Consider the following 24,536-nt stretch of genomic DNA (forward strand, 5'->3'; position numbering starts at 1 on the left):
AAATTTGGTGGGGGTAGAAACTGGAAGTGCTGTCTTCTCTTTCCAAATACGCCTTTAAAGGGCAGCCTGTGTTTCTCTATATAGACGACATTAGCATGTTTCTAGCCTCAAGAAAATGATATAGGGGAACTTGGACATTCACTGCAAATTATTTCCTGACCCTACAAAGGTCTGGGATTTTTTTGGCACCAAAGTACTGCAATGCTACCCTGTGATTTGCCTTTTCCCCTCAGTAATTCACAGTGACAGATTTTTAAACAGAATTACATCCCCCTAAGCAGTTTCCTGTGCTCTGGAGATGGGCAGGATGGCACAGGCAATAAGGAAACATGAGTGGAATACAGACGTGGTGTCCTTGTTGTTTGGCATCCACACAGAGATAGGTGTTCAGCCTTTGTTCCAACAATGAAAGAACACTCTGTGCTTTCTGTGCATTTTATTTCTGAGGCAAAAACAGTAAGTTTGTGAACATGCATAAAAGGTTCAGAAAAGTCTTGGAAAAGAAAACAGGTTTAGAAAAGAAGCCCTGAATAGACTACTGTTTCTAAAAGGCTGAAGGTTGCTATTCTCATGAGATCAGACCTTTAAGGCATTTCAGCTCTTTCACAAGCCTATTGTTGCTATGCAAGAATGCTTCCATTGTGGGCACATATTTCACCCAGTCTCATCCCTTACGCCTGTGTTATGAATTTATAAATGAGAAGCAATATAGCAATATGCCTTTTTAAAGAGCTTTAGAATAGAAAGTCCTGCTGTGACACATGGCTCTAATAGAACAAAAAACTGCTTTTGAGAATCAAACCTGCTGGAGAGTGAGAAGGACCTGTTGTCTTTTAGGCACAGAATGGTTAACATATAAGCTGGAACATGCCATAGATGATACCTTCCTGCAAAATCAGTATGTCTATAGGGAAGATAACTGTGTATTATTGTGAAAGTTATTTATACAAACACTTTCCATGGCTGTGAAAATTAAGGAAAGTGTAAGCTGCAGAAGTCCAGAAGCCCATGTATGGCACTCGTAGACATTCATTATTAAAGAATTATTACATATCATTTGGGATGTATGTTCCATGGCTTGTACATACTATAGAAGCAAAAAATAATATTGCAGTAACAGATTATGCACTGGCATAGTTCCATCCACTTCCATGGCAGGATTTACCATTTATAAATTGATAAGGCTCTACCCTTCAGTCTTTTCCTTCCTTGCTTCCTGGTCTAGGATGCTACAGTCTTTCCATGATGCTGGCCAACTATCTGAAAGAGCAGCAAGAAGTGCAACAGAGAATTCATAATTAGCCCCTGTGGCTTTATTGCCAACAATCCTTTAATCATCAAAAATTCTTTCTGAAGAAATTTGGATTTTGTCCTTGTTGCAAAAGAGGAAGGATCTGATTCTGCTCATAAAATTTACAAGACCCTTTGTTACTATTTTCCTTTTTCTTACAATTTTTCCATGCTGCAGCATAAGATTTAAATGTGAACTTGCTTATGGCCAGACACACTATGGATTTTATTGCAATAGCATGGAAAGGTCACACATGGAAAAAAGGAGCAGGACTGGTGCTATCAGCACTGAAGCACCTTCCAGGAGGAGAGGATTAACAGAAACCTCTGAGGTAGATCTCTCGTTTTGTATGGAGGATACGAAGTCAGGCTTGCAGGTCCGGGTCTGATCAAAGACCCTGGTGCCTCATTGTAAATTTTGAGGATATCGGTCCTCCAGAGATGAATCCAGGACTCTGAGTAAGCCTCTGTCATGGAGAAAATTTGGTACCTTACAAAGGGAACCTAAAAGGCCAGTTTGTTTGAGCCAGGAGCTATCTATAAGTTTGCATGAAGGAAATGTTGACCCTCATCTCCCAGGTACCTTATTCAGCTCTGCATTGAGATACTTCTATTCCAGATATGCAGCCCAGAAGACTGTCCTGAAGGCTAAATACTGTTACCCTTTACTTCAAAAGGCCAAGAAAAGCATACTGCTAGATTTCTTTAATGTGGTAGATGCAGTACAAGGCTAATCTTTTTATAATGTTGGAGTCCTTAGAGCCTTGACACTGGAGTGTCTCACCTAGACTAAAGGTTAGGCAGGACAGATGTCCTATTGTATAATTAACAAAAAGTTCAAGAACCATGTGCTAGTTTTTGACTATTCTTAGCATACTTTTCCCCTCCCTGCTCCATAATTAATAACCAACTGAAGATAAGGTACAAAAAGGATTGTAGCAAGCTAGAATCTAGGATTTCTCGTCTTGAATCAGTGGACCCAAAGCCACGCTTTCCCTGACCCATAGAAGTTTGATTTCAATTCCATGTCTTCAGCTGCACGCTCCTCTCCTCTCCTCCTCTCCCCTCTCCTCCCCTCTCCTCTCCAAAGGACAAACTTTCCCATCAGTGTACCCTGCAGGGACAAGTGGACTTCAGAGTTTCAGTGGACAGTCCCTTCAGACTGGAAAGGACCTCTGCAGGTCATCTGGTCCAACCCTCTGCTCAAAGCAGGGTGAAATTTTGATCAAGATACGGTTGCTCAGGCTTTGCCCAGTCCAGTAGCTCCAATCCTCCCTGGGCAGCCTGGTCCCTCTCAGTCACATGCTTCTTGGTCCTGTCAAGATACACTAGGTCTGCTCCGAGACTGCCTGCCTGCCTTTCTGGCAGGAACACCTAGAGTAAGATTCATCCTGCCTAAAAGCTGGATGTCTGCTCTTGACCTCAGAGGCCTTCAGTCTGTGCAAAGAAATAAGTGCTCTTAAAAGTGAATTGTGAGCCACTTTCTGTTCCCTGATTGTAGAGTTAGTAGCCAGCAGAGTTGTTATTTAACTCTTGGAGGAAAGCTCCTTTCTCAGGTTCAGGGGTTTCAACCTAGGCCAAATGAGAGGAAGACACCAAGCGCTTTGTCTTGCTTGAAAGAAGGATGTAGGCAAAGACATAATTCAAGGTAGCTGAGGAACTTCTAAGTTATTTCAGTGCAGTAATGTGGCAGCAAATTGGAGGAGAGGATCACAGGATAATATTTTTGAACTAAAACTGAAATTTGAAATTTGAAAAGACCCAACTGACCCAGCATTGAGCTGTAGTTTGCTTCACCGTGTTTAATTAAATAACTCTTAGTCACTGAAGCTTCATTTTTTCTCTCAGCCTCAGAGCACAGGTCCAGAGAGAATATGTTTGCTTCAGTTCTCTCTTTCAAAGATGATGCTAAGAAGATCAGGACAGTCATCTAGAAATGCATCAAGCAAACAGAACATGTGAGGAATTTACTTCCAAGACAAACAGGAGGTCAGGAATAATGAGAACCTTGCATTAAAATAGTGATAAGCAAAAAGTGTTGCTCTCCAGGCAGCAATGTCTGAAGAAGTTTTTCAAAACAAACAGAATGTTTTCACTTGTTTACCTTATTTTCATCAAGATGCTTAGCTGGCATTATATTCTGTTTTCTTCTGCAGCTGCCTTCTCCACGGTCGGTCTTCTCCCTCAAGATTTCCTTTCTCCTTCATATCTTGCATCATTCATATTTCATTATCCCACTTTCTGTTAGAAATTGCTTTGTCCTATCTCTTGTTATGTTCCTTAGCTGGCTTATTTCTTTTCTAATTTTGTTTTCTGCTCTGCCTTTTCCCACTTTCCTATTGCAGTCTTGCCCTTGGTGAGCTCCTGTCTACCTAACTACTGTACCTAAACATGGTCAGACAAGATCTCCCTCTGGGAAACTGCAGACTTCTCCTGCTTTCCTCTGACTCTATGGTAAGCAATGGAGTTATCAAAGGTCAGAGCAAAGTTCCACTACCACTAGAAGCCTAAAATTTAGAAGCCAGCTGGCTGAGTGGGACTAATTTTTTTTCTCTTACAGATTTTTTTGAAGTTTAATCCCTTCTTCCTACTCTTTTTCAGTTGTATCCTCTGGCTTTCTCCAGATCTTTTTCTCTAACAGTTCCTCCATCCTTTTTATGTCTGTGGCTGCACAGAAAGCAAAGCCCCTCTCAAGCTTGGATTGAACACCTCACATCTGAACATAACATCTTCTTTCTTTGAAGCATTTCTGTTTCAGAGCTTCATCACTGGCCCTGCAGCACCAGTGGGACACTGCAGGAGAGCAGAGTCTCTGCACTCTGTGCTACACTTCCTGCACTGGAAAGGTAACCTGGATGCAGTAAAAGCATCTCCTAGTCTTCCTCGGTTCATGTAAAAGTCAGGTACAGAAGTGAAGCCTTTATGTAAAAAAAAGCTGCTCCATCATTTTTTCCCTCTCCCAAATGCCATCTATTTTGCCCAGGGTTATGAATGACCCAAACTCCCATGTCCACTACCAAGGCAACTTTTGAGCTGCTAGTCTCTACCTTTATGGCAACAGACATGATTTTTTTCCTACATCAACTCACAGCAAAAGTTAAAAAGGCAAAGGCTGTCTCCAGAAAATATCCTCTCATCTGAACTCATATGGCCTGTGCTGACAAACAGCAGCTCATCACTCACTGTCCTCATCCTTGAGCACAAACCTGATGAAGGCAAGCAGGGTCACCAGGAGCTCCCTGCCAGCCCAAGCTTCCCAGAGTCCCTGATGGCAGCACAACTTGCTCACTGCTATCTGCGCCTCATCAGTAATTTCTGAGAACAAAATATCAAGAAAATAATCTACCACATATCAGGAAGTGTGGGAGGGGAAGAAGTGTTTTTATATAAAATTAGCAAAAAAAAAAGAATCCTCAGAACTGCTTGACTGAATTCTGTAGGAAAGCTGAAGTAGTTTAACAGTGAGAGGTTTTCCCAGCTCTTGGAAGAGAGAGCCCCAGGCCTGCACACCGTCACAGCAGTACGGCTCTGGGGAGCCGCTAGCCCCAAAAGAATTACCTGCAATAGGATCAGGACAAGTGTGTCAAAACCTGTGTTGTGTGGACATGGATTTAAAGCACTCAAAACCAGGATGTGAACTCAAGAGCTGCTAAACTCCATTCCTCTTACCAGACTCCATTCCTCCCCCCTGCCCTTGTTTTGTTGTTTTTTTTTTTTTTGCGGGGGTGGGTGGGGGTTGCACTAAGAAGATCTGTAGATGCTGCTAGCAACACTGCAAGGGTGGTTACTCCAGACACTACCATTTAACTGTTTACAGGCTGTGTACAGGTACAAGGAATGAGAAATCACTGCAGACAGAGAAGGGCTCAATGGTCTGTTCAAGAGCACACTTTTTACATGCCAGAGACCAAGTTCCCTTGGAAAGAGAGGGATCCCCAAAGCAGCAGTAGGGGATTCCTCTGTTCCTTTGTTATACTTGGACTCTGAGCTACAGCACAAGCCTCTACTGTGGTTTAAAGCTCAAGTGTCTTAATTGCTTCCTGAATTACACTTATTATAGGAGCCTTGATTAATTTTTCCTTTCTGTTGCAGTTCTACTCAGTGCAAGTTTTTGTTATTGGTGGGCTTGCCTAGGGCTGTCATTCCTAAAAACCCTTCAACAGCTTTCATAAGTAACCGGCATTCACCAGAAAGCAGCTGCACTCTCTAGAAATGCATGATGTTAAATGTGCCAGGAATTTAGGTTTGCAAGAAGCCAGGTAGGTCATCAAGCTCAGGTCTGCTGTTGTGTACATACCTGTCCCTGCTCTAATGGGACTCCAGGTTTAAAAATACTTCAACTTTTGTAATCCCCCTAATCCTGTTAAAATATTGCTGAGCCACAACCCCAGAAGGTAAGAAAATTTCTATTGCTGTTCAGCCTAATTCATTCATCACTGAATTATTCCTCTTTGTGCTGCCATCACTGTCTTTTGGCTTAAACAGTCCTTTTCCCCACAGCGTTTGTAGATAAGAGCCAGAGTCTCTCTAGAGAGAAACAGACACTGTTTTAAAGAGAGACTTCTCTACCCACTGCGTCTGGGATGTATTTGCACGCCTAGCATCTGGATCTCACCTGACACAGGTGCTGTTTGTAATTATATCTGTCTCACGCTCTGTAGGAGCAAAGATGGGAGAGCACAATGGCCATGCCCTGCAACAGTTTGGCTTTCATACTAGTTGCATCTTTCTGCCAGGGATGTTTCTGTCTCTTTTGAGGAGCTCAGTTTGGTCCTTATGATCCTTTCCATGCTCTGAGAAAGGAGAATTTCAGATGCCCAGGGCAGGCAGGTGCCCTTCAGCCCTCCACCAGCCCCTGCCCTGCACTGTTTTCCCAACAGGTAAGCAAAGTATCTCAGACCCGTCTACTCCAGCACTGTGCTCCAGTAGGGCATTCCTCATTTTTCTCCCCAATGAATGTGAATTAGCAAGGTTCAGCTTTGAAAACAAACCAAACAAACAAAATCTCTAAAATAGGACAAGGATGAGCACTGTAATGTCTTAATACCCGCAAAAAACTCCTGCTCTGGACTTTCCTAACCTTACAAGTACTGGTAGCCTCCCTGTGTCATCTGGAATACCCTCAGATGCACAGAAATCTGCTGCTGCAGACAATTGGGACCTGCTGCATCTTAATGCTTTGCTACTATGTCATTTCTCTTACCCACCAACTAGGCAGAGCCACACTTAAATCTTCTCACGATCTGAACTATATTCTGTACTCTGAGTTCTTGTAAGACCTTGTAGGCCTGGGACCCCCATGACAGGCACTGGGACTGTTTTATTCATAAATTACCAAGCTCACTGCCTCTTCAGTGTTCGGGGAGTGAGTCAGGTTCCCCCCCCTCTATCCTCCCTCCGCCAATTAATGTCCCCCTTCCCAGGACTGTGGCAAAAGCAGTGAGGGATTAGCTGCTCTGGGTGCACAGTCTCCTTATCTGCAGCCAGTGCTGAAGCGCTGCCAGGCTGCAGAGAGACACAAACCCAGGAGAAAAGCAAAGCAGTAAGCAAGAGCCTCCACAGCCTCCTGAACACGTGCTCACCTACAGCAGGGATGTTCCAGCCCTGCTGCCTCCCCCAGTCTGGTGCATCATCTCAGCCCATGTTTAATTTAAGCCTGTGCTTACTTTCATTGTTACTAAGAGCACTTGCACGCTACATTACCTACATCTTGCCCCATCAGCCTCACTGTGTTTTTAGAACACCTACAAAGCAGCTTTTTAAAATTTTTGCTTCATCTCGAGCAACATCCAGGCCACCTAAATCCTATGAAAACACTCCAACCCTCAGTTCTACCTCCATCCACTGGGATTTAAAGCTCTTGCCTTTTTTGGCCAAGAAGACTCCCTCTGGCCCACAGCTGTCAGTCGACCTTTCTCTCAAGCTACCTAATTGGTTAGCATAAGGAACTGAGAGCAATTGCTCTCAAGATCAGGGCTTGTATGTTTTTAGACCTGCAGAAAGGCTTATGAGCAGCAAGCCTGGCTGTTTCTTCCCATAGCCATAGCAGCTGGTCTGGAGAATGATGTGGACTTCTTCTCACTCCTGTTTGTGAGCTCCTGACAGCTACTGTACAGGTTCATCTCCAACACACAAGTAATTGTCAACTGTGTTTCATAACTTAGGATGCATTTTGGGGAAGGTAGATGGAAGAGATGGCGGGGGAAGCTATCGTTTTGCCTAGCAGAGGGGAGGTGAAAGGCAGGCCAGCTGTAGGTAATCAGGGTGGAAAGCTGCTGCTGTGCCATTTTAGAATTGGCAATTTGCAATCGGGAGAGACTTTCTATCCTGCCAGCTGGAGGCTCTTGGCAAAGTGGTTATGTTTTTAGAAGCTAAACAAATTCATCTTTCTTATTTTTCCGCACAGTTTTGGATTTTACCTCAAGAGGTTTGATCTAAAGCTTTTTATCACATCTGACTAACAAAAGACTTATTAAAAATGAAAGAAGACACAAGAAAAACAGGAAGAAGTACAAGTGTTTATCTGTATTCAGCAAATCAACTGCTTTTTGAACATATGAAATCTAAGTGGTTCTGAAGTTATTTATTTTCCATTCATGAAAATAAACAATTTTACACTGACATACAGTTACCACTCCAGTTTATGTTCCTGTAAAGAAGTGCAGAGCTTTGAGTTGTCTTGTAATACTGTACGTAATCAAGTACTTCCAAATAATAGTTATCATATTTATAATACTTTGACAAGGGGATCGTTCTCCTATGTCTTCTCCCCAAACTCTACACTTTTTATCCTTAGTGAGCTTTGATATACGGTTTGAACTTGTGTTATATGACTATTTTTTCAGCAATATAGGGTTAGTTTTGGTTTTCTATTTTAAAAATATATTTTAATGTCTCTATTATTTTCCTCTGGAGATTATGCAGACACAATGACTTTCTGATGTGTCGAACTGAAAGGCTTAATGTTTAAAAATATCTTTGGCTTAGTGTTGGTGCTCACCACAAATTTTCAAACATGGAGGCCATTTAACTTAGTCTTTATTACAGGAAGAAATTAGCCCTTCAGCTAGTGCTGTGTGTTATACCTACCTGGGTGTGATTTCAAAACTTTGTCACCTGTCCCACATCTGCAGGACAATGCACTGTAGCCCCGAGCAAAGCACATGCTGAAATTTGAGCACGTGCTTAAAGGCAATTTACCTATTAGAATATGCTCAAGCACACGCTTTTATACTAATGTGTTTTCCTGAACTGATGTGATGAATAGCCTAACTGAAATGTCCCAAAACATCTGCTCTGAGGAGAATTAGGTCATGTTGATTGACAGAACTTCAGGGAAAGGAAAAAACTTAGAAATTCGGTCCAACCTATTACCCAGACCTTTCTATTTGCTTTATAAGAACATGGGATAGGAAGGTATTTGCAGGATCAAAACATTAATAAAACTATTTTGCAGATATTCAGTTTTGAAGGTTGTTGTCCAAATGACCACGGTTCTTCCTCCTGACATTGGAGCCTTTAAAATAAAATCAAAATTATTTTGCATGAATTTTCAATTAATTGAGAGGATGAAATTTTAAGAAGTGCAACACCCAGAATTTGACCTTTTCAGCTGTACTGAAAACAGCAGCCACTTTTTGTTACCAGCTATTGTGAAATTAAGGTTGAACAAGCACAGAAAGAGTCTTTCATTTTACAAGGAGGTAAGTCACAGCACCTAAGAGCTGGGACCAAATTTCCCAAGTCCCGTGACCTGAGAACTACTCTTCAACGGCCTATTCAAAACTGAGATATGAGCACATCAGGGATATGAAATGCTTGGTCTGATTAAGATTTGGATAACTGCTTTTTCATTTTTGCACTTTTCCAATGGAAGCGCTTTGCTGCTCGTTTCCATCTGTTTTCTTGCCATGCAGCCTTTGTAGCTGAAACAAGTGGAGGGACAGGAGATAAAAAATCAGTCATACATGCTGTATCTTCCCTTACAGGTCTTCATGCGCCCCAGCAGTGTGATGTGGAAGGAAGGTTTCTGTGCCACGAATCCTCTTCTACATTTCAAGTCGTCAAGTCATCTTCATCAAAAGAAAAATCTCTTCAAAGCACAATTGCTAAAGACATAGAATTTTATTTTCAGAACAGAATGAAAAACATGTCTTTCGCTAAAGACTTCTTCCTCGAGCTTGTTTCAAAAAAACTACTGCACTGCAAAATGCTGCACTGTCTAAAGTGAAACAGTATGAGGGACACAGCCATATGGATCCAGATAACTTCAAACTTGAATATAATTTTTCGGTTCACAAGGTATTTAAAAAAATTAGCCTGCTGCTATATTTTATGTTCTGGAAAATTATTGTAAATTTTGAGTGTCAATAGTTCCATTGTCTTTTTAACATTATCTAAATTAAACCTTTTGATTAGGCCTGTTTGATTTTCCAAAAGAAATACTTCAGAACCGGTGTTCTGCAGTAAATACCCACATCTGGGGATTTTGTTCAGATGCAGGATGACAGCTGTACTTTTCAGTATTTCCTGGAGAATAAGCTGGTGGTAAAATGCTTTCTGCTCTACAAGAAGACCGGTGATAAATGCTGTAACAGTTATTGTGTATTAAGTAAACGTGGTATGAAATGTGGTTTAGAGTCCCATAAAACAGATGGTAATGATTCTCCCCCTAACAAGCAGAGAAGCTGTGAATTTGCAGCTTGAATTCAGTGTCCAGGAATAAGACCCAGCAGGGCAAGAGGGAGTTACGATATTGCAATCACAACTGTCACACCAAGCGGGTGCGCAGAACAAAACTCATTTCCATCAGCTTTGGGAGAAGTTTCCCACCTGCACAGAGGGTTGTATAGAGAAGCTGCTGTACGAGAGGGAAAGAGAGGTAGAAAATGAAGAGGAAGAATTAGTATAAGATTTAAAAAAACCAAAGATGCCTGAGAGTCTAATCTGCATTTCTAAATCACTGCTAGATCCAAGGTTTGGAGCCAAGATGATGAAGCTTCAGAACAGTGCTGAAGTGCTGTGTAATTGCCAGAGATCTCTTCACCTCACAGGTGCAGAAAAATACGCATTTATACAGCTAATCCTGGCTGGGATGGGAAAGAAATATCTTCTGGGAGATTCTGTCAGAGTGATAAATAACAGAAATAATTTTTGAAATGAATTAAATTACTGATTTGGTGTAATTAGTTATGTTCCAGAGAAGGCAGGTCACTGCTTACTATTTTATCTATGGCTTTAATTGCTGAACTATGGCACATTTTCATGATGTCAGTGCTTCAACTTTTGGTCCCTGTTGCACCTCCTGACTCAACAGCTCCAAAATCATCTCAAGCACGCTTTAGTGCAGATTTAGGGCTTTAATGGTAGAAATAAATCATAATAAAAGAAACGTTCAGTGTTCTATTAGATCATACATCTTGTAAAAATGAAGTGGGCTGTATTTATGGGATAAGACTTCGTGGGTCTGAAAAAAGTTTAGAGAGTCTCTGAATCTGAGCTCCTCTATGATGCTTCACGGAAGAAGGTCCATATGTCCTTAGGGTGCAGGAACTGAGGAAAAATAAACAGATTAGTGGGGTTATATTACCTATGTATATCAAAATCAGCTGTTGAGATCCTGAAAGCAAGAAGGACATTGAAAAATTGGATGAGATTCATAAAGAGACAAGAAAACAATTACCAGATGTAAATCACAACTTCTAATGAAAGACTTAAAGGGCTTAATCAAGCCAGGTTATCAAAAATATGCCAGGGGATGACTTCTTCACTGCCTGGCCATTGCCACAGATCAGAACATGGGTTCTTCAGCCCAGCAGATGGAAGTGTCCTAGATCAAATAGCTGAGAGCTGAAAAGCTACCCTGATTCTGATATGAAATAGAATTCAGGTTTTTAAGCTGAAGGCAATTTATGGCTGGAAAGAACATATCCAAGTTGCTCTGTGTTTCACTGGAAAATTTTAAACAAGGATTAATGACTATCTGGAAGAGACAATCCAGTTAAAATCAGAATTAGTTGATTCTTGTTGGGCAAAAGATCAAACTGTAAGATTGCTATGGTGCCTTTTGAGCTAAGAAACTATGAAAAAAATCCCAGAAAAGAAAAGCTTTGTTCTTAGGCAGTTTGGTTGCATGCAGAGCTGTCTGAGCTGACTACAGCTTGATAATCTACAGGTGCTGGACATTTACTTTAGACTACTTATCTATTTTACCTCTCTGGCCAGTCAGAGAGATGGCATCATGACTCATTTCACACTCAAATGGGTCAGAGGAATTGTCCCATAGAAGTATTGCACTCACTGACCACAGAAGGAGCCTAACTGACTGGCTTAAACTACCTGTCCTGCTTTTAGATGATTTATTTTGAGATGAATGCTACTCTCTTCTCTCAATATACCACATCAGTGGAAATTTTAGATTGCACATTTTTTTTAGATTTACCTCTTTGAGACAAAGAGAGGGCTTTAATATACCAATAGAAGCATGAAGGTGCTTTCACTCCAGAGATAATGTTCTGAGACATTATCAAATTTAAATGATACAAGGTTTTTATAGCTGCTTCTGCTATTAAGTTACGTGTCTTTCTACAGTGATTCTGGGATGTCTCATTAACTCCAACAGAGCTGTACAATGCAGTTACGGGAAAAGTTCTATGCATATATTTTACATTAACTTTCTTGAGCAGTCTTGCTTTTCTTGTAGAGAACCTAGATTTTCTTCAATGGACATTTTTGCTGAGAAAAGAATGCAGGATTTAGCCCTTAGCTATGCTGTAGTTCTTGAAAGGAATTTGGGATATTTTTCCTTCCGTATTTTTAAAAAAGCTTTAGATACATCACAGATCTTGAACATATGCAGATCAGTGTGGACTGAATAATGAATTCAATAAATGTGGGCAAGCTGGAACAAAACCTGTTACTAGTTTCAGAACAGGGAAGATAAATAATAGATGAAATGTGTTTGCTTTGTTGAGAACTTTAACAGTGATGTTACTTGAGCTCATGTTGAGAGTTCAAGCAGTGCAAAGATAGACGGGAAAGATATGCTAGTTGGTCTATGTCTTCTGGAAAGGACATAAGCCTGCTTACCATTTCAATGTGTCTTGCATTCTGTCTGTGAAGAGGTGATCAGGTCTAATAGGATTCAAAAAGTGTCACAGGTTTTGCCCGCCCCCCTCCCCCTTTTTCTTTTTTTCTCGGATTAGGAAGTCTTTCACTTTAAGGGTGTTGGTTTCAATCTAGACACTGTTTGTCTAAATAAATGATGGTCATTACTACTTTTTGACTCTTCTTGATTGCCTGTGTGAAAGAATTCTTGGCTTGAGTCTATCTCCAAAGGGAGAGATGTTAACAGGGTTGATGGGTACAGTATGGAAGCCAATAACTACATGCATCTGGAAACAGCACTCTTGGCCGCTGGTCTGTTTTCTTCCCAACAATTCTCATAGAGCTGAGCTATGACATAGCATTGTCAATGTTACCACAGTGGATTGTTGAAACACAGTAGGTTTGTTTTAAAAAGGAATAAAATTACCCTAAAAAATTGTTCATGATAACAGCTTATCTGTCTCACCTGGTCTGATGTTGTACAATACACTTCACATTTTGCACTACTTCTTCAACTATTGCAGATTGGTCAGTGTCCTCAGCCTTTGCTCTCTTAAAATCATGTGTTTTTATCTTATCTGTGACAGATTTCATGTTAACTTCACTGGAATCTGATTCTGTCTGTCCATGGAGACAGCTGGAGCATAAACAATGTCATATAATAAGCAAGGACAGTCTAAGGCCAGAACTGTACAAAAACCAAAGCTTGCATAGCTTATTTAGGATCAGGATTTAAATATCTGACACAAATTCTTATATTTAGGACTAATACTAACGTGCATTTGGAAGAGGCAGTAGCAAGCCTGATGTCAAATAATGAAGCCCTTTGTTTCTACGTTATAGCACTTCTCACTGTGTACTAAAATAATTGATAGTTGTGCAAAAATTAAACTATGAAATTTAAATATCTATAAAATTTCACTGTAGAAGTGTGGCTAGAGGTTCCTCATTTAGGGTTTAAAATAAATTTTGAACTGGAAGTAAGGATACAACTACGTTACTATGTGCGAGTAACAGTGTATTCACACAGGAATTATGGCACTTATTCTTTCAGTACATGACTGATTTCCCCACAGTTTATAAATAAACTAGTTAACAAATAAAAAAGTTAATATTTTTCCTAAGAAACTTAGGGCTCTTTGTCAGCACAGTATTTATTTCCTGTGCAAGTTCATTGTTTAAAATACATCATCTTATCAAATTCCTAGATAACTACATTCATTGCAGTGAGAGCTATAATAATTATTTGAACTATCATTCAAACCAGTATTCAACTTTTTAGTCCTTTTTTAAGATTACTTTTTTATTTTTCATGGGAGCTGAAAAAGAAAAGTAATCCTTTTTAAGAAAATAATAAAATATTACTTTGAAATGGCTCCACTGCCTCACTGAGGGCAATAGAACCATGCCATGGTGGCCCTTAGTAGATGCTTCTGTTGATCATGGTGGGCCTCAGCAGATGCTCCTGTTGATTTCAGACTTGAACTGGACCATAGATGATGTGTGCCCTTTTAAGACTAGGTAAAGGCACCTAGGGTTTTGAATTAAACATCAGCCTGGGTGGAGTACTGGCATGGAAATACCCATTTTAGAAGTTGTGAGCAATGGGTCACACTTACACTAATCAAAATAAGTGCTGTCACTTTGGACGTGAGGGAAAATCTGAGTATGGCTTCACTGTGACTGACCTTCTTTGCTTAGAAGCCTACCTGGCCTCATTGCCAGGTATCTTTTCAGAAGCATCTTTTCATGACCTTCAGATATCAGAGCTGCGTGTTCCAATATATAATTACTCTCACAGAGGGAGGATCTGTTTTCATGTTGGAAGGTTAATTTGAATAACTTCAGTTTACAATTCTTGGAGCTTATTTGCCTTTCTTTGCAAGGTTAAAAAGCTCTCAGTATTTTTTCTACATGTATGCACCTACTGCGAAGACTCAAGCCATCTCTCAGCTGTGTCTTCAGTGAAGTAAAAGAACGGGCTTCTCAGATCTCCAGAAATTCCATGTCCCTGAAATGTGAGAAGTAAATCAGCTCTTACCATTTCTGTGTTCAGAAGGAAAATCATTGTCCTCTTTCTACATGCTTCATATTTTTTTTCTTTTATAGATATGCTAAGGATTATTTTGGATTTTTGCAACAGTATCACAAGTGAGTGCTCCCAGTCACACATGGCACTTTATGACAACACTGGACTTTGCTCAAGACAAGCTCACATGCTTATGTGACATTGCAGAGCTGACAGTCTTCTGCTTTTAGTTCCTGAGATAACTCTTTTGCAGCCAGCTCAACTATATCTTCATGGCATTGCACTGTTTTAGCAATCCCTGGCTTCAGGACACACAGGGGTTTTTTTCCCTCATGCAGGCACAATCTGTGTTCTTGGTTCTCACAAACCATGTTTTAAGTGTTGTAAAAACAGATTTCATTGGACTGAGGTCCTTAACAAAGGGGTTCACAATACACTGAAAGAGTAACTAGCTCTCTCTACTGTTTGCTCTTTTACCAATCCCTATGCCATTTGATACTGGTTGTGCAAATATTGTGGAGCTTTGAGAGAGTAAAATTTGGTAGGGTAATTTGGTCCCATCTCATTTGAGTAATCCTGGACATACTTCTACCAGTAATGATCTTCCATGGGAATGCTATGGCAACATCAAAATGTTGGCTGTCTAGCAGGCTTACTGCATCCTGTGCATGATCCGTGAATAAACAGAGGAATTTTGTTCCCAGAATGTCAGTCTGGCACATTTCACAAGCACTACATTAATTTACCAAAAAAAAAAAAAATCAGCCAGTCATACAGAGAAAGTGCTATGGTGACTGAGTGATAAATTTCCTGCTGCTAACCCTTGTATATACTAACTCTAAGAAGGTAGGAATAAATCATGCATGGCTAAATTCAGAGGGCAAATATGCTCTCCTTCAGTTTTTTATTATTTTTGTATTTGTCTGCTTTTCTTTGTTCATACTTTTTTTTTTTTTTGTCTTTACATCTCCTTGCTAGTCTTTGGATATATTAGTAAGCTTCTTTCAGTTAGATGTGCTCTCTCCCAGAACCAGAGGCTGGAGATATGGGCAGTGAAGCACCAGGTTTGAGCTAAAAAGCCCAAAAGGGGTATTAGTCCGGAGTTCAGTGCATAGGAACATGTTCATATTGTTTCTAGTCTGCTGCAAATGCGAGCACATCACTGTGTTTGCACTCCGTTCTGTCATGCAGTGATTTCCAGTGCCCCAATGTGTATATAAGATTGATGTTTGCCTATTGGTTTCTTTTGCTATGTGTGTCTTAAAAAAGGAAATGCAAGGACATTTATAGGATTATGCTGCTTTTTCAGATTACACCTAAAATGAATGAGATGGGAGTAGGGTACAGCTTGCTCCATTAACAGCAAGAGGTCAGGCTCCCTAGTCACAGGGTCCACACCTGGAAAGTTTCTCTCACTAAGGACAGATCATAGAATCACAGAAGGGTTTGGATTGGAAGGGACCTTTAAAGATTATCTAGTTCCAAGCCCCCTGCCATCTGCAGGGACACCTTCCACTAGACCAGGTTGCTCAAAGCCCCGTCCAACCTGTCCCTGAACACTTTCAGTGATGGGGCAGCCACAACTTCTCTGGGCAACCTGTTCCAGTGCCTCACCACCCGCACAGTAAAGAATTTCTTCCTAATATCTAAATCTACCCTCTTTCAGTTTAAAACCATTACCCCTTGTCCTATCACTACACTCCCTGATAAAGGGTCCCTCCCCATCTTTCCTGTAGGCCCCCTTTAAGTACTGGAAGGCTTCTATAAGGTCTCCCTGGAGCTTTCTAGATGTTTTGGGGAGACATCTAATCTTGACTGAAACTTCCAGGGGAAGTTTCTCTGTAAACTACTCTGATTGTTTATCTCCTTCCCCATTAAAATGTTGTGTCTATCTTCAATACAGTTTTTTCTTTTAGTTATTTGAGCTTGTAGAAACTCAGACTATCTTTATATTGCCACACACCTGTTTTGTTCTTTACTCCATGGATTTGAGCATCATTCCTGAAGCCTCACTTTGGCAGACATGAGTTCCCTGAACTGTACACGCTGGAGTGTGTTCAAAACTGATGGCATCTGAACTGATGACTGCCCCATTCAGAAGAGAAATCTTAGGGTTTACCAAAAATATTTTAATAAAAAATATCAGCTCCACACTCAGAGACAGTCAAATAAAATTAAAAATAAAACAGCTGTTAGGAATTTTTAGGAGAGAAATACATAACAAAAGGGAAAATATCCTGTTGTTGCTGTGTAAGTCGGGTGAGTAGGCAGGGAGTACTCTACAGCATGGCAAAGAGACAGTTTAAGGAGGACATGCTGGAGGTCTCCGAAACCCTTAGCAACATCAAAAAAGTGGACTGGCATTAATTGGCTGCTGTCTTTTCCAAACCATGAACGCTAGTTTTGAAACTCATATGAACTAGGCTCAAAACCAGCCAAAGGAGGTGATTCTTCATGCAACGGGCACTAGATGAGTGAATCTCCATGCCAAAGAAAATGCAAGAAGTTGCAGACGCAAGTTTACACAGATTCAGGAGAAAAAGGGACACGCAATCTTAGCCCACTCCCGAGTCAACAGGCCAACTGCACCCTCTGCCAAATCCAGTATCTCCATCATGTTTGATCCATTCTTCATTCTTATGGCTCACCTTTAAAGGAGATCTGAACTCGAACAGAAAACAACTGAATTCAATATCCTGTCTGAAGACCTTATTTATTTACATTTTTTTTTGGTTCTGACCTTCACTTAAAACCTCGGATAAAAGTTGACATATAAAACTAATGTTATGATAGAAACAACATAATGATCATGAATGCCAAATGTCTGCATAAAAACAAGCTGACATCCATTGTAAAGCGACTTAAAGACCAGTGAAGCTTACGGAAAAAATCTGCAACTTTTAAAACTGATTGAAAAATACTAAGTTATATGTACAAAGGTGGCTTAAGTTCAACATGCCGCAGACAGAACGTGCTCACCAGGAAGTCTTTTTTTTTATTGAAGAAAAAATGAAAACTCAACTCTGCACAAGGTTAAAGATTGTATTTTAATCACAGACTGAAACATCATGATTTACAAAACTGATGGTTAGATTTAAAACCAACCACTACATCTCTCTGTGGGAATACTCCCCCCACACCCTAGCAGACTAGGGGTTCAAGCGAAGAACAGAGCTGTTCATGTTTGCCTTTGGGACTGAACAGTGATTTCCAGGACGATGACTGATGCTGCAAGAATTCACCTAAGATGCTTGTCAATACATTTCATTTACCCAGCTGGAAGTGGCTTCTTCTAGGGAACTCTGCTGGATTCATCAGAAATCCCAACCATCTTGCAGCTTTCTGTCCAGAGCCTTCTCTGCAGCTCCTCATCGTATGCTACATCAGCTGATTTTGTCCTTTCCTCATTGTAAAGGTAGCAGCCGCCAGCTCCTTCCATCTCGGGTGATACTGCTGCATAGATGCTTGTAGAGGCTCCTTCCTCTGGAGTCTACAGAAACAAAAAAAACACCCCAAATTCAGGCAAGGTGGGCACAATGGAAGAATTACATTAAATCGTAGGACCTTACCAGTGACAATCAGCTTCCCTAGTTTTGCATCACATTTGTGGTCTTTATGCAAACCTCAAGCTGGCAATGATAAAAATGCCACCTATCCAACCGGCAGCGTACAGTCCGTTTCTACAATGGTGCTATTTTGACATAAATTAAAGCCACTGCACGGATATATGGAAAACTCGGGTCCATTTGTTCAAGATCCAGTCAGACAGAACATACAAAATAATTGATTTAGTTTTCAAAGTTAGAGCTAATAAACCCAAAAGCAAACACAAATATTAAAATCCTAGTTTAATCATCCATTTTGCAAGGATGAAAGGGTCCGTACTCTGCCTTAAGAAGATGAAGGCTATGCTATATGCGCAATGTGCTCATTGTAACAACAATATGGCACAGGCAAAGGATCACGGAAACCACAACAGCAAATTAAGATTCCACAGTTCAATCCAAGCAGGCAGGTGAGCCAGGGACTTACATTTTACACAGGGCATAGTTATCAGAGTTCTGCAGTATCATAAAGCAAAATGGTGAAAGATCTATAATGTCTGATATACCATGAGTATTAAATGAAAATTAATAAATGAATAGCTTAGAGTGATAACTCCTTTCATCCCAAGGATATGCAACACGTTTCCATTTTCCGTTCAGCTGGATCACACAGTTGTCACTGAAATTATTTCAGTGGCATTTTTTTTCTTTTATTGAAGGGCGTATTTAAAACACAACATTGGATATGTTTTGTCTTTATCAGTGATATAATTATGATCGATGGCTGCTAGAAAATAATGTGTCATTTTACAATCTCTGCAGCCATTCTCTGAGTCATTAACAGTACCAATGCTGCTCACAGCTTTGTCTGCTGCACCTGACAGGGTGTCTTTTTCTGAAGAACTCACTTGATGAATGAGACGGTATTGAATAGGTTACTCAGTGCCTAATTAAAAAAATAAATGCATCTAAGTAATTTGAAGCTTTTTGTGACACGGTGCAGGTATTTTAAAGAGAAACAACTCCTCTGTTTTCTCACTGTACAATAAATACAACACAACTTATTAGAAATAATTCATCCGATGCCTCTGGCATTTGGTCTCATTTATAAGTAAGTTAGAGCCATGTCACACAATAAGACAAGGTTACCCAAACTGCAATGTCTCCGGCTGCTGCCCGGGTAGAGCACACTCAGCATCTGCAAGGGAAACATTCCCTGCGTGACCACAGGCACGTTCCCCAAAAAGTGAATGGCTGAAGAAGAAATGCGCCCTGCTGAGGTACTTCCATGCACAGAGCTCCACTGGTTCTATGCCCAGCCCTTGGTCAAAGGTTTTTAAGCTGAAGGAAAACTACTAATGCCAACAGGCTGGAAAGAGAAGTAATACCACCATACTTTCCTTCAATGGTCACAAAATAGCTAGCTTTTACTATCAGTTACCACACAAAGAAAGCATGTCCTGTTCCAAATGCCACCTAATGAAATAAGATGATAACTCTGCTCTCCAACAGGATATGCTCTCAGCAAAATATCAGTCAGTATGTCAAAAAAAAAGTCAGGTCCAGGTAACTGCTGGCATATTTTTTACTTTTTAAGATGACTGTACTGTGAGACACTATCTAGAAACACTTAAAAAGTGCTATTTACCTTAATTTAATACTCTGCTGCTACTTCTTCATTCTTCTTCATCTTATGGAAAATAGTGCTATTCACATCCAGTGATTATTTAAACATAAAGCTATGTGAATATGTAATTCTTTGCAGGATCAGGATGACCCCCCAGAATTAGAGCCCACATGCTCACATAGTGGCTGCTATCTTGATCAGCTATGATGCAATATAAAATATCTTAATATTGTAAAGCAGCAGAACAATGCTGAATACAAGCATTCGTATTTTATGCAATTTATTCTGGATGACAGAGACATACCAGAAGTTTTTAAGGTACTCCTGTGCCTGTGCTGTACTTAAAAATCTAGTGGCACAGATAAACCATTTCTTCATGTAATGGTTCACTGGATGTTATGTTCTTGTGTTCAACAGCTCTCCAGTACAAGCAAATAAAAATGTCAATGTCGATGACTCCCAAATCTTAATGACAACAGCTCAAAACTAAAATGCTTTAAAAAAATTGTCTGTGGGTGGAATTTGTGTGATTATGTTCTTATAAGAAGGGGTCTCTACAGCCTCAGAGGCTGATCTGTATGGGTCTTCCTGCAGCATCAGAAATACCATGTGCCTTTGCTCATTCAATGGGAAGGTTCTCCCAGGATATGTAGGATTTATCAAGATTTTTATTTTTTCATTACATGGCAAGTAAGTTGCCCGCCAGAGGGGATCTATTCAAAATAATATCAACTACAATAAATAAAGGCTATGACAAGTTGAAAGACAGTTATTGGTTTTACTCATGCAGCCTAGTAGGCCTTTACCAAACCATTTTATACAGTAAAATGATTCCTATTCTTCAATATAAAGAAAATATCAAGCAGGCTCAGACAATAACAAATGTGCTTACATGGCCATTCTGTGACCAGTCCAGAAGCACAGTGACATCGTCACCGTCCATTAAGTTCAGCTTGTGTAACTTTTCACAAGATTTAATTTGGTCCACCATATCTAACATGCTGAGTAGAAGGTTCTATGCAAAATTCCTATTTAGTTTCCATCACCTATTGCTAAAAACATTTATCTAAACACATAAGGAAAAAAATACTATAATACATTAAGCAATTAGTGTATAATAATTTAAGTTAAAGGAAAACAATTTTTCCAGTGCAACGGGGAGAAAAGTTGCATATGTATGATTAATTAACTGTCTTATCCCATCTTCTGAGTGCTTAATTAATGCTGAAAGCACTAATGCTCCCTCACTTGAGGATCTATTTATTGTTTTGGCATGTTTTTTGTTTTAATGAAAGTAAAAAGGAAACCCTACACCAGAAGTCCCCTGGCCTTCCAGCTGGTTGAACGTCCTACCTGTTTTGAGAGGCTGGAAGAAAAGCATATGCTGTGATTCTATCTCTGGATCATGCCCGTACCTACCGTGAAAGCACTGTACATCCACCTGCCCACACACAGTCAAAACTCTTTCCCAAAATGTTGGATCTACTACATGCTCATAGATAACTGCAACACACACAGGTGCGCACACACACGTCCTGCCTGTGTACCAGCACACGAGGAGCTCTTGGGAAGGAAGAAGCTGGCAGCAGGTTGCAATGACTGGAGCAATTCATGACTATCTGGACAAGGAGCAGGATTAATTATTCCAGCCGTGGCAGACCCACTCCTCATTGCCAACTTTGCTGGGAGACCCATAATTCGTCTTTTACCACATGACAGCCCATCAAAAGGTGAGAAGGAACCATAAAGCCCTTGGAAAAGAGAATGACCACAAGCAGGAGGCTACTGTCAAAGCAACGTATCCGACTCATCCTTTGATGCTGACAGCCTTCTAGGAAGGAGAGCACCTGATCACAGGCCAGAGAAATCACCAGCCAGTGGTTGAATACCTTGATCTATAAAACCCAAGATGTTTGTCATGATGCTCTACACAAAGAAGAACAAGTTCCTGTCTTTGGGACTCTGAAGTGTTATACCAAAAGTTGCAGGTAGACAGGCAGTAATAATAAGTATCATTCAAATCACAGGGAGGATACTGTATACTTTGTCAGAATTAAAAAAAACCCAAACAAACCAAGCAGTAACAGTATAATATACATATATATAGGATCAGTAACATTTTGTTCATGAATTGGCTGGACTTGTGCTAAGATAAGAGGGATTCCTATAAATTGCACGATGCTTCTTCACTCTTCAGTTACTGACTTATTTGTGCTGAACTTTTTCTTAAACTGGATTTTTGTTTACAAATTATTATTAGATATGCAAGCAACTGTAATTTATGCCTTTTTCACATCCAAATAAAACTGATTTCTGCTTAACTTCTTCCTAATGAAGTTCTGCATCTGCAATTCCTTTTACTTGTTAAAGTATTGATCACATCTTTTACATTATTTTGCAATTAACTATTTGTTTGCAGTATCCCATCAACAGTAAATAAAGGTCTGACTAAAATTAAATATCTTTGTATTGCTCATTACATGGGTAGGCTGTGGAAGAAGGAGGGAAAAGATAGCATGTGATCAGCTTATTTAAGGAAAATGCAGTCTATATACACAAAATAACATTATTTTGGCACTATCTATTCCCAAAGAAAAAGACATTTTTTTACACAACTGTTGATATTTCTTTTTAAAAATATTCATCAGGAGTAAGTCATCAACATAGAATAATTTTCCCTCAGCATCAAATGGAATATTCAGTTCTATGGAAACTGGGACATATACTAAGAGGGTTTGTGCTTTAGTTTTATTTTTTTAAGACTTGCTGATTAATGCATTTTGATTAATGAATTTTTAAGTGCCATATAATCTTGTCAATACTAGGTGCTAATGCTAACAAAATGTGTTAGCTGATGACAGTCAGTCCCTACAGGCATGTCACCATGAAATGTCCAATCCTTTTCATTTGTCTACAACAGGCGCAACAGCTTAACTCTTTGTAAATCATGTGCCTGCATCAGTTATACATGATGGCTTGGTGGTGCTTCCCTTGTTAACCCACGTACTCATCCAGTTCCACCTCCACCTGAATTCATAGCTCAGAGTCCTGGGCAGACAGTATGGTATGGCCATCAGAAACCACAGAAAATTGGACAGGAAATAAAACTAATAAGCTCCTATAATTCCTTTTCTGCAGTCCATTCATTTTTCCAGTACCATTTTCAGTAACTACCAGCAAACAGTGAGAACCTTGCTACGTGTCTTAAACACTATGATGAACAGTTTGAATGGATGGCATGCATATACTTCAAAATGTGTTGGCTGACAGAGTTGGCCATATGATTGAAAAAGCAGTAGTGATACAACCCATGGTATCAGAGAAGTACTTACTGTGGCATAGCTTCTCTTTGCCCCAGTCAATCATCTGATTGTACTTGGTTTGTATTTTATGACTTCAGGATGCTGCCATCTTGAGAGATGGTAGAAGCGAAGGTTGGCCAATGAGGGCAGAGAGCAGGAAGCAGCTGGCAAACCCAATGACCAACATCACAGTTGTATTTTGAGGGACACAATGAGGGGCCAAACAGGCAGATGTGCACCCAGGACTGCCTGGTATGCTGGCAAATGGCCTAATGTTGAGGAAGAAAATGTCAAAACACCTTTATCCATACAATTTGTGATGCAGAATACATTAAGTATCGGTGGAATGCCCCTCATCATCAATATTAAGTAGACTGCTGTTGAAACATTCATCGACACTGGTTTCATAACAGTGTTATTACCTCACGTACTCACATTCATTGTGTCATGCACTTTTCAGTTCATATGGGAAATCTACTCATGGGCTGATGAGTTAAAGGAGGCCTCACTTTTTTAAACAGGTGAGTTTCCATCAGGCCATCCTTGGCTTGGACAACAAGAAGACATGTCTGTAGCTAGTGACACGTTTCCCAGGTCCCAGCTAGGAAGACACAGCAAGCACTGAACAGCCCATCATCTCCTGGGCCTGGGAACTCAGGCACTTTTGCCAGAGTTCCTTTACTTTTCTCAACATTAATTATTCTGGTAATATTTTGCAAATGTTAGTATTTTACTAACTCGCTTCTGGACTGAAAAACTCTGTATAGACAGACTTTTATGCCTTTTCTGTCTGTCTTCAGGAAAGACAACAATCACCTGGGATACCTGAACAGTACTATGCATATGCACAATGGGGCTTAACAACAGGAATGAGAACATGAAATTACTGTTACTTGGTACAGCAAAGTCTTTCATCTACTTGCTGGCAGCTAATGGAGGGGTGACACCCAGTCACCTTCAATGCGCTGCTTGACTCTCAAGAACAAACACAAACACAAAGCCACCACAACACAGAACAGTTTGAAAACTGTCAGAAATGGAGTAGCTGGAGTTGCATTCCCATGAATATCAAAGCAAACTTATGAGAAACAAATTCCCTGTGTTCCAGGGAGCACTGATTGCTATGATCTGTGAACTACCGAATCATTTCAAAACCAGGTTACTTATGGGTGCAAGACCCCAAGGTGAAATAACAACAGCTGCTCCAGTGTCACAGCCTCCTGGTGAAGACACAGGCTACGTGCGCTCAATGCTTGCTGTGTAACTTCTGCAGTGTCTAGACCTCCTAACGTGCTTTGAAAATTTCAGCCAAAAAGTAATCAGTTGAAACACTGAGTACGGAAACAAAGGCTAGAACGGAAACCACGGCGCAGATGTAAGGACGTGTTCAGCAACCTTTGATCAATAAGGCTGTAACAGATGACTGTAAGTCCTGGTGAGACCAGTGGCCAGAACCAACTGTCAGATCCCCAGGAAGCCAAAGGTGCCAGAGATGTCTGGCAGCACAGCTTTTCAGACATCTCTGCCTTCACTCAGAAGCCATGGTTTCCATCTGCATTCTCTTTCTCCTCCTATTCTTTCCTATGTAGCTCACTATTATTCTCTTTCTATCCAATTTCTGCCTTGATTACAGACCA

At 40.3% G+C, this 24,536-nt stretch overlaps 1 protein-coding gene across 2 annotated transcripts in view; it reads right to left on the minus strand.

The window, feature by feature from the left end:
* Window positions 1-17,453: 17,453 nt before the first annotated feature.
* The window catches only part of DHRSX (dehydrogenase/reductase X-linked), a 169,592-nt gene continuing 162,509 nt past the window's right edge, over window positions 17,454-24,536 (minus strand). For both annotated transcript variants that reach the window (XM_075094864.1, XM_075094855.1), the window contains one exon: window positions 17,454-17,915. In XM_075094864.1, the coding sequence (XP_074950965.1) occupies window positions 17,718-17,915 (198 nt within the window). In that variant the 3' untranslated portion in view covers window positions 17,454-17,717. The remainder of the gene's footprint in view (window positions 17,916-24,536) is intronic.

This window comes from Phalacrocorax aristotelis, chromosome 1 (genome assembly GCF_949628215.1).
Source record: "Phalacrocorax aristotelis chromosome 1, bGulAri2.1, whole genome shotgun sequence".
NCBI classification, from domain to species: domain Eukaryota; kingdom Metazoa; phylum Chordata; class Aves; order Suliformes; family Phalacrocoracidae; genus Phalacrocorax; species Phalacrocorax aristotelis.